The sequence below is a fragment of the Miscanthus floridulus genome, chromosome 7 (genome assembly GCF_019320115.1).
Source record: "Miscanthus floridulus cultivar M001 chromosome 7, ASM1932011v1, whole genome shotgun sequence".
NCBI classification, from domain to species: Eukaryota; Viridiplantae; Streptophyta; class Magnoliopsida; order Poales; family Poaceae; genus Miscanthus; species Miscanthus floridulus.
Window position 1 is genome coordinate 41,873,599 of NC_089586.1, and position 10,879 is coordinate 41,884,477.

The window sequence follows — 10,879 nt, forward strand, 5'->3', positions numbered from 1 at the left end:
TCACAAACTTTCCTAAAAGGATAAGTGTTGTGGAAAAGAACCTCCCCAAAGACATAATGCCATGGGAACGAAAAGGTGTCAAGGGGAAATCGTTACAGCGGGCTAGCTAGTTGTTGAATGTGTTGTGTTTGTGTAAGTGTGCGTTTGTAAGACTTCGTTTATGCATGCGTGTGAGACTATATATTACTACTAAAACTTTATGAGATCTTGATGAGTTATACAACTTTTATATTCATCACCTTTATAGCTGAAATCATTTAGTGTTTGAAAATCAGGTTTGAAGCTATCATTTTCTTAAATTTAAAATTTGAATTGTTCAAAATTAGTGACAAAGATAGATGACTAGACTAAAATGATAGAGCATGATTTTAGAAAATTTTAGGGAAAAAACCATCATATTTGGAGTTAGTATAAGGGACAAAAACTAGTTACAAGTTTCAGCTACAGATTAAAAAGAGAAATCACACTTGTTCATCATTGATCATCATGAAAAGCTGTGATTTTTCTTTTTAATCTTTGGTTAAAATTTGTAACTTGCCTTTCTCCCTCATACTAACTCCAAATGTGATGATTTTTTTCCTAAAATTTTCTAAAATCTTGCCCTATCAAGTTAGTGTGTTGATTTGGTCATTCTTTTCGTTTGACAAAGTTTGAGCACTTCAAATTTTCAAATTTAAAAAAATAATAAGTTCGAACGAGATTTTCAACCATTAAATGATTTTAGCTAAAAAAGTGATGAATACCAAAGTTGTATAACTCATCAAGATCTACAACTTTTATTTTGATCATTTCTTCATCTGACAAAGTGATACTAAATATTGTTCATAAATCAACATGTTTCTCGTATAGTTCATGAAACTAAGAGTCATATGTGAATTTATGAACAATGTTTTTTAATACTTTGTCACATGAAGAAGTGACCAAAATAAAAGTTGTAGATAGTGAGGATTTCAATAACTTTTATGTTCATGACTTTTATTGTTGAAATCATTTAAGGTTTCAAAATCTTGTTTGAAGTTGCCATTAAGTGAAATTCAAAATTTCAACTGTTCAAATTTGGTCAAATGAAAATATGATCAAAATAAAAGTTGTACATATTGATGAGTTCTACAACTTTGATATTCATGAGTTTTTCATCTGAAATCATTTACTCTTTTAAAATATTATTTTTCATGTAAATTTCAAAATTTGAATCGTTCAAACAAAGTCACATGACAAGTTGACCAAAATAAAAGTTGTACATGTTGATGAGTGATACAACTTTTATGTTTACAACATTTTCATTTTATTTCATTTAATGTCATAAAATTGTAGTCGAAGTTTTAAAATTCAAATTTTTAATTTTAATTTTTGTTTTTTTTGTTTTCTATATTATTTTGACTACAAAATATAGAATTTATAATTTGTGCATATATAGAATAATACAAAATATTATATTTATGCATATACGTATTTTTTATATTACTTTGTGTTTTTATGATATAAAAAATTTAGAATTTATAATTAAAAAAAAACACAAAATATTTGTAGGGGCGGTTGGATCAGAAACCGCCCCTAAAAATGCATTTGTAGGGGCGGCTGGATCAGGAACCACCCCTACAAATAGTACCGGGTATAAATAGCAAGAAGCGCACGGGAGTCATTGTCTGGGCGTTGTCTTCTTCCTCCGAAGACAACAGGCTGCCCGCGCCTAGGGTTTCCGCCACAGGTCCCACGCCCGCCCACACTAGCCCTCGACGCTCTCGGCGTCCCGCACCCGCGCTCGCCCCGGCGCGCCGACCACCGGCGTCCCGCCCCCGCACGCCCCCGGTGCCCGCCCCCACGAGCCGACACCCGGCGTCCCACGCCCGGCCCCCGACGCCCGCCCCCATGCCGTCCCGCCCCCACGCGCCGACCCCCGACGTCTCGCCCTCACACGCCCCCGGTGTCCCGCCCCCGTGCGCCGACCCCAGCGTCCTGCGCCCGACCCCCGCGTGCTGACCCTCGGTGTCCCACCCGAGCACCCCGGCGTCCCGCCCCTGCACGCCAGTGCACATTGTCCATCTGGATCGGTAAGTATCAGATCTCTGGTAATTTTTAGTTTATACATGCTAATATGAAGATGATGAGTATTACATGCTATGCATTTAGTAGTACAAGCACACATTTGAAAAGTTGATATTCTTTTGTGATCATATTTTGTTAAATACTTTTACTATCATTATGTATATATCTGTGCTATATTGCTATCATGGTCCGTAGAAAATTCTAGAGTGACCGATGTTGTTGACCTTTACTCCACCATTCCTGGGAGGCTTCGTCCAAAAAGAATGCACATCTCAAGTCAATTTTTCTTAAGTTTCATTAGAGATATACACACAAGAAGTAATAATAATTATAGTGCTTAACACTTAATAGTATCGATGGATAATATACAGATGTTGGTAATATTTTGTATAAATATATACCTTAAAATGCGACATGTATATTGTTTTTTGGCCGTAGGAAATAGCGTGTGCTAGTAGCTATAGCTAGGAAAAACAAACAGAAAGGAGTGGGATGCAGTTTTGGGCCGTAGAAGGCATGATGTTCCCTATGTCCCCATGTCTGTAGGCTTGAGATTCTAGGCAATGCAGTGCAGAAGGAATTTTTACTGGATTCCTTGCTGTTGCAGCCACTGCCTTTGCCCTTTGCTTGCTTGCTTGCAGTGAAATCCATATTCCATTATTATTCTTGGCAGTGGTAGCTAGTAGTAGGCTTTCTCTCCCATCTGGTCATCAGGCCATGGCCATGGCTGGCCATCCATGACATGAGCGAGAAGGCGAGTGAGATCAGGGTCCCAGAGGTTCGCACTCATAATATGATATCAATATTGTTCTCTCTCTTCCACGTTTACTAGCAGCTCCATGATAATTTATGAGCTAGCTAGCTCTAAGTATATTTTCCACGTTTACTAGCTGCCTATTTAGATTTGGGTGAGGGGATATATAATAGTCGGGCTTGGACGCTTGGTGACATTTATCTTTGCAAATAAATCTGTGTGAGTTGGATTGTGTCTTAGGCTAGCGCAATTTTAGTTTACTGATGACTAGCATCTTGATTTTGCGTGTCTTCCGAGTGATCTATTCATCAAGTTCGCTGTACGTGTTTTATGTGCTTCTAAACAATGCATGGTTATTACATTCAAAATTTGTGTGTCCCTAGCAACGTATGAGTCATCACTCATCAGTGATCCTAGAGATAAAGTTCTCGTAATGGGAGGTTTCAAGTCACTCTTGCTATCAGGAAAAAAGTCTAGCCGGCATTTGCACAATTTTTAATTGACATTTGGACAATTACATCTACGTGCAAGCGAATGAAAATTGTGCATAAACTTGTATTCCCTTCTATTTATGGATTACTCTGTCCCTATGCACTGAATGCTAGGTTGAACTCTTGAAAATAGACTGTTTTATATATGCCAACAGTTTTAATATATGCTTATATATGCCCACTGTTTTATATATACACAGTGAGTCTTCTTGCTGCTGCTCTACTGCTGTTGTCCTCTTTCCTATACTCTTAGAAACTACTACTACTCTGCTGCTGTCCTCTTCCCTATACTCTGCTCTACTATTGTTGCTGTCCTCTTCCCTATACTCTTAGAAACTACTGTCCTCCTACTGCTGCTGTTGTTCTATTACTACTCTATACTACTCTAGTGTTGGCTGCTACTCTGCCCTCTTCCCTATCTTTCATTATAGCACCTACTACTACCACTCTACTGCTACACTTACTCTAATCTACTACTTTCTACTCACTACTACTACTTGCTACTCCTAAGTGGCTGCTGCTCTTACTCTACTACTACCACTCCTTCTCTGTTTTTTGCTTATATATTGATGGTGTGTAGTGGCTGCTGCTACTACTACTACTACTCCTACCACTCCTCCTACTACTACTCCTCTTACTACTCCTACTACTCCTCTTACTACTCCTATTATTCCTCCCTATACTTGCTACTCCTACTGCTGCTATACTTTCAGTGATGCTCCTACTACTACTCCTAAGTGGCTGCTGCTCTTACTCTACTACTACCACTCTACTGCTATAATTACTCTACTCAACTACTTTCTACTTACTACTCCTAAGTGGCTACTTCTAGCTACTAACTGTTGGCTGCTGTTGCTTTTTTTGCCAAATCTCCCAGGACTCGCCCAGTACTTGTTGTCTTGTCTTTTGCCATCAGTTGCTGCACTTTGTTTGCTCAGCAGCTGTTGGTTTTTTTGCCAAATCTCCCCTCTCCTCTCCTCTCCTTTGTTTTGCCAATGATGAAATTGTCCAAGTCCATACATTATATGGAATATGAGCTGATGATCAAGAACTTGTGAGGAACTTGGCATCATTAGCAGCCGCCCCTACATTACCTTCTCCTCTCTTCTCTGTTATGATGCCTTGATGCTCCAAGTTCAAGATCAGATGATGATTGACATGTTTTTGAGGCCTCTACCACTGCTACTACTCTTTTTTTTGATATATTGTTGTTTTATAGGACTACTTTGGTTTATAGCCCTTTTTGATTTCTTATACCTTCTCGCGTACCTAAAGCACACTTTCTTGCATCTATTAGAACAAAGCGTGAAATAATGTCGCGGACACCAGACAGTGCAGCCCGATGCCCTAAGCATGATGAGCACCCAACCAATGAGGAGCAAGCACTAGAGGACCAGCTAACTCAGGAGCAGTTCGATAACGAGTTAGAAAAGGATCTAGAAGTGATGCTTACTCAGGAGCAGTGTGACGAGGAGGAAGGGGGAGCAGAAGGAAGGGTAGGAGAGGCTGCTGAAGGCGAAGAAGAAGAAGATGACTCAGAAGAGGGATATGAAAGTCCCGAGGATCCTTTCCCACGTGAAGCCAGTAGGAGGCCAATGGAGGAAGATTTAGACAAGGATTTTGACCCAAACGAGGAGGTAGGGAAAAAGCCTTAGCTTGTAAATTTTGCTAAAGCTTTGGCTGTGTTACCTCTGCTAACACTTTGACCTATCATATATATAGGTCCCTCCTGAAACTCAAAAAAGACGGCGTCGACGTCCGTAACATCTCATTGGACAAGATAGAGTAGAGGAAAGGAGAGCAGAGGCAACAGCCACAGAGACGGATCATGATGCCTCTGCTCCACAAACTCAAGACACAACCACGGCTACCAAGCCTAAGAGGAAATGAGGGGATAGAAAAGGAAATCTATATCCAGATAAGGCATGTTATGTGATAACAAAGGTCGGGCTAGCAGGGGAGATCCTTGAGCCAAAGGAATTAAGAGGAAAATTCCATAATGTGATTGGGGCCCTAGTAAGAGATAAATTGAACCCAGCAATCCCTAACTGGAAAGAGGTACCAGAGAACACAAAGAATGCACTATGGGATAGGCAGCTGAAGGTCAATTTTAGATTTCTAGAGGGTAAGCATGAATTGGTAAAAAAAATTCTATCAGGATGATGGGAGAGTCATTCCAACATTGGAGGTCGGAGCTCAACATGAAGTATATCCAAAAGGGGTTAACTTCCTTCAACGAGTTCAGCAAAATAACTCATAGTCAATGGGAGGAGCTCGTGGCTCAGAAGACTTCACTGGAGGCATTGGAGCTCAGTGCCCGTAACACCGAGCTGGCAAAGAGGAACAAACACCACCATCATCTAGGCCCCAGTGGCTACTATGCCAAGGAAGAATAGTTTAGGAAGATGGACGAAGAGGCCGCAGCTGCTGGGAATATTGATGTGATGAATTTGAAGGTACGCTCAAGGAACTGGATATATGCGAGGAGTATAGAATCATCCGGCAGTAATCTAAAGTTTGATAAGCTAGAGACCCAAGAGGCGGTATCAAGGATACTGAAATATGCTGAAGACAAGGAGAAGGGCTCATTCAATCCTTCCAGAGAGAGGGACGAGCTTAGCCTTGGCTTGGGAAACAAGGAGCACATGGGCCGCACCAGGGGGCTAGGGAAAAGGACGATCTAGAAGCAAGGATTCGAAGAGGACAGGCACATGTACAAGAAACATGGCTAAGACCGAGAGACTAGTCTTGAGCTCCAAGTGAAGGCTCTAGTTGCGAAGGTGCTGAAGTAGCAAGGACTGTCGGAGACACGAATATTAGAGATGTCGTCGGGAGAACTGGCATTAGTTGGCAGCCCTCCGAAAGTTCCTAGCAGCCAAGGTTCCACTGTAGCCACAACCCCAATCGATCGTATATGGGAACTAACTAGTTGCACCTTGGTGTTTCTTAGCGGTTGGCAGAACACTGTGATGGAGGTGGCAACGGGTGTGGCATATCCTCCTAGTGGCTTACACCACAATAATAAGATATCGCCGAACTACACTAGGGTCGAGGTGCATATAGTGAAGCTCGAGTTCATGTAGTGGAGGATAGACTATGCAACTCTCGAGGGGCTGGTGTTACTTGGAGACGTTATGAGGCAGTTCATCCTCTGGCACAAACGGGACATTATATTGACTGCTTCTTCGCCGCCTCCCCCTCTCCCAAATTTGGAGCGAGTTGTTGAGGTTGGGGAGATATTTTCACCATCTCGTGACCACCACGTACCTGAGATACCACATTCTTCCCCGCCTCCTAGCGAGCATGTGCCTAATGAGATGCCACAACCTTCTCTAGCTCGTACCAAGCAAGTGCATGATAAGATGCCACAATCTTCTCAACAAGCACAGCCGATACATGAACAACGAGTGTCTCCTGAAGAAGGTGATGCACAAGAGGATGAGGATGTGCCTAAATGGGAACTTCGAAAGAAGATTCCAATCAACATAAGGCCAGTTTATGTTTCAGTGAAAGACGTCTCATCGGTGTCCAAGTGGTATTCACATGACCAGTTCAAGCCTGAGAACCAAGTTAAACAAGTCCCATCACAGGGTTTTGAGGAGGCCGTCACTAGCAAACTCCACCAAATTGCAAAGCAGTATCCAAATGTTGATGCCATCAAATGGTCAAAGGATTGCCCAAAAACATATGAAAGAGGCAAGCCCTTCCTACCAAACCAGGACATCCAGCGCCTACCACTTGGAATGAGAAGGTTCCATGATTGGTACTTGCGTGTTCTCCCAACGAGCATAGATCTCATACAAGCATGCTTCCCCACCGGCACATTTGGAAGCCCAGCCAGGAAAATTGTCTTTGACTTTAATGACATGCACACATGCTTTCACCTGGGAGAAATAGAGATGAATCTAATTCGCACGTGGTGCCTATAAGTCCTTGTCCTTTCGATATGAAATGAATGTAATTTTTGAATTTTGTTGTAACTAACCCACGCCGTGATTTGTAGAATACAAGTGCACATTGTCAAACAAATGCCAAGTGTGAAAGTCGGGTATCTAGACCCTCAAGCTATAGCCCAAACAAATTTTAATTACCCTAAACATGGGACACTGGATGCCAAAGAGCTAGCTACTGCAAAGACTCTTCGGGAGAAAGAGCGCATCCGTACGGCGAAACTAAGGGAAGAGTCCCTTAAGGTTGTGGCATACATTGCCCTGGCTTTCAAAAATCTCCAACAACACTCTACTCTATGGCTACCATACAACTTCGAGTAAGTTCAACTCTATACTTAAAGCTTTATTCGATATATTTTATTCGATGCAAAAGAGCATATCTAGTTCTATGATTAAATCCATACAACAACCACTAGATTTGTATAGCCGTCGATGTCGGGAGGAGCATGGCATGGGTCTTTGATTCAATAGATACGGACCCGGTGACATACAAAGACTTCATATCGATTCTCAAGACGTATACATATTGACAATCCTCATTAGCTTATATGTTTGTATACGTACTTGTAACGTTCACTTTTGGATTCCAACAAGTTGTATTTGCTAAAATAATTCGAACAGGGCATTTAGGTTCTATGTTACTAATCATCACGGAAGGCATGATCTAGGAAGGAAGGAAAAGCTGGCTATAAAAACACTATGTGCGGTAAGTGTAACTTACTTCTTCAGTACTCCGTTACATGGCTGTCAAAAGCATTACTTAACATTTTCATATGCAAAACACACAGTGCCCCAAGCAGAAGCCTAGGAGTGTACATTGTGGATACTATATATGTTCTATAATGAGTAACATCGGTGCCTACATGAGACACTACTTAAGGGTAAGTTTGAACCTCTTCACCCGTAGTATAAAAACTTCATAAATGGTATGAAATACTAAACCGAAACTTGTTCTCTTGTAGTGGAGAGAAGAGAAAGGAATGAAAAAAGACCCATACAAGGATGACCAACTCTTAGAGCTCGTCAGTGACCTTTGCAACTTCATATTGGACCAGATTGTACACGTCAGAAGCGCCTACCATGACCGAGAGTCTGAGTTAGATACAAATCCTCGGTACCAACACCTTCGTGAGACTGAAAGACTAGCTCTAGGACGTTGATAACAATGTGTATGGAATTTATATATTTAATGATGGATTGTATATATTCTTGTGAATTGGACTTGTAATTGTAGTTTATAGAATACTCTTGTGCTTGTAGTCGCGGTCGCGGGGTGTTCAGCAACGCGAACGCGGTTTGGAACACTGGTCGCGGGGCGTTCGGCAACGCAAACGCGGTTCGAAATGTGGGTCGCGGGGCATTCGGCAACGCGAACGCGGTTCGGAACGTTGGTCGTGGCACGTTCGGCAACACGATTTCAAATTGTAAATTTGTTGTTTTTGGGGAAAACGTACTGTAGGGGCGGTTCTAGATTGAACCGCCCCTACAAATACCTGTTTGTAGGGACGGCTGGTAATACGAGCCGCCCCTACAAATTTATTTGTAGGTGCTGCTGGTAATACGATCCGTCCCTACAAATCGATTTTTAGGGGTGGCTAGAAACACCAGCCGCCCCTACAAATCGATCTGTAGGGGCGGCCTAGGAACCGCCCCTACAAATGCATGATTTGTAGAGACCCTTGCGTAGGGGCGGCTGGGCAAACCGCCCCTACAAATGGTCTACAACCACCCTTAAAAACCCTTTTTGACGTAGTGAAGGGAGTGGGAGACAAGAGTTAGAGCTTCCAAGGGTCTTTTTTTTGGAAGCTTCAAATTTGGAATGACCGTTGGGTTGTGACACTATACACCTAGAGAAACTAGAACGATTTACAATTTGGAATGGAGGAAGTACGACAGTAGGAAGTCAGATGGGAACTCAGCGGGTTGGATTAGAGGATGGGCAACCACACAATGTTTAAGAAGTGGTGTGAGAAGCTTCCATGCTTTTGTTGTGCCAAATATACATAGGTCTTAGTATCGATGTTAAAGTCTGTACATTTTATTTATTTAAAAGAGTGAGTTGGTAGTGTTCATTGTCCATTGGAGATTTTTTTGTGCACTACATACTGAATGTTAAGACATGTGTGTAGGAGCTAGTGTTTCTTAGAAAAAATGTGCTCATATGGTTTTTACTGTCTTATAGTAATTAGTTAAAAATAAAAATTTGTGAACGCATGGGCCCATGTCTACTAGAAATACAGTACTTATTCTACTGATTCCACCTTAGGTAAAATATAATGTCTTTCTTTTATTAAAAAAAAACTTTCTGCATCAAGGCAAACTTTTATGATGTAGTTTGAACCATGTATCAAATAAAATGAGCCACATGCTGATGCAAATCTGATTGGGTCTGCTTCCTGTCAGGAAACTGGAGCTGAAAGCAAGTTATGGGCAACTGATGTTGCGCTGCAGTTTTGGCTGTATTTGGATTTTGAACCACAAGGTATGTCTGATATTTTGGAGCTAAGTTGGATGGTACGTTTCATGCATTAATATATTTTGATTTGGTACCTATAGGTTGTTAGACACATATAGTCGAAGTGTCGGAAAATATCGCCTTAGAATTAGGGTTGATGGTTAGCATTAACGTGAAAACTGCAAGACCATGGAGACATGACCCTTAGGTTAGTACTAGCTAGCAGGCAGTATAGTCCCAAGAAGCAAGATCTTGACTTTGAGCGGATGTCAAGTCAGGCATAAGCACAGCCTGCACAGGCATTCAGTCATTCATTCAACCATATAATAAAGTTGTGTTTTATCCTCCCTTTCACCTGACGAAGGAGAGGTATTCTCCCCACTTTAATCTCCTTGACTACTTCAGAGTATTTTACCTATTGTTAACAAGGGGTGTAAGAGATGTTTGGTGCGGTTCATCGGCACCTTCGTCACTACAATTTCGATTTTAGTAGACTCTCCCTTCTATCTATGGAGATGGTCACCAAATATCCTCGTCAATAGAATATCTCAGAATATTATAACAGACGAGGATTGTTGCATCGTGTAGCACCCGGTTTTAAGAACAAAACCAGATACATACCATATGTGAGCCCAGAAAATCAAATCTCACATATAACTATAAATAAGGGTAATATCGAAAGACAATGCTCTATATATAACGTACTTAGTATAAAGGATATAACCTTAGATAGCAAACAGCGTCAAGTCAACTCCGATCTTCGGGTGAAGACTCCAATTTCACAGGAACAACTGACTAGTTAATCACAAGTCTAACTCCTCCAGACTAGCAATTTGTTACCCATCTACGATTTTTGTACAAATAATTAAAAAATAAAGCAAGCGTAGGTACATGTCCACTCAACAAATATATCATGGAGTTCATGAGGCTCAAAAGGCTGACACTGATTTAACTACGATTAGCTTTTAATGAGTCATGATTTTAGCAATTGTGTGGCAACAAGTTTATTCACAAGCCCATATGAACACATGATCAGGTAAACATGAATAATCAATAGCATAAACAGTAATCATTAATGAGCATCTTAATCATCAGTAGCATCAGTGTTCATCATCTATTCTGTAAATGTTCCAAGGCCGCTCGTGACCATGAGCACGGCTGATATACCAGTTTTACACTCTGT

At 41.3% G+C, this 10,879-nt stretch overlaps 1 protein-coding gene across 1 annotated transcript; it reads right to left on the reverse strand.

Annotated features, from left to right (window-relative positions):
- Window positions 1–1,583: 1,583 nt before the first annotated feature.
- On the reverse strand, window positions 1,584–2,036 carry LOC136465417 (uncharacterized). Its single transcript, XM_066464160.1, has one exon. The coding sequence runs from the start codon at window positions 2,034–2,036 to the stop codon at window positions 1,584–1,586; it is 453 nt and encodes a 150-aa protein (XP_066320257.1).
- Window positions 2,037–10,879: the final 8,843 nt, after the last annotated feature.

What these genes read in the sequence shown, in the direction of transcription:
- LOC136465417 (XM_066464160.1), bottom strand. Translation starts at nt 2,036, where the DNA reads ATGTGCACTGGCGTGCAGGGGCGGGACGCCGGGGTGCTCGGGTGGGAC.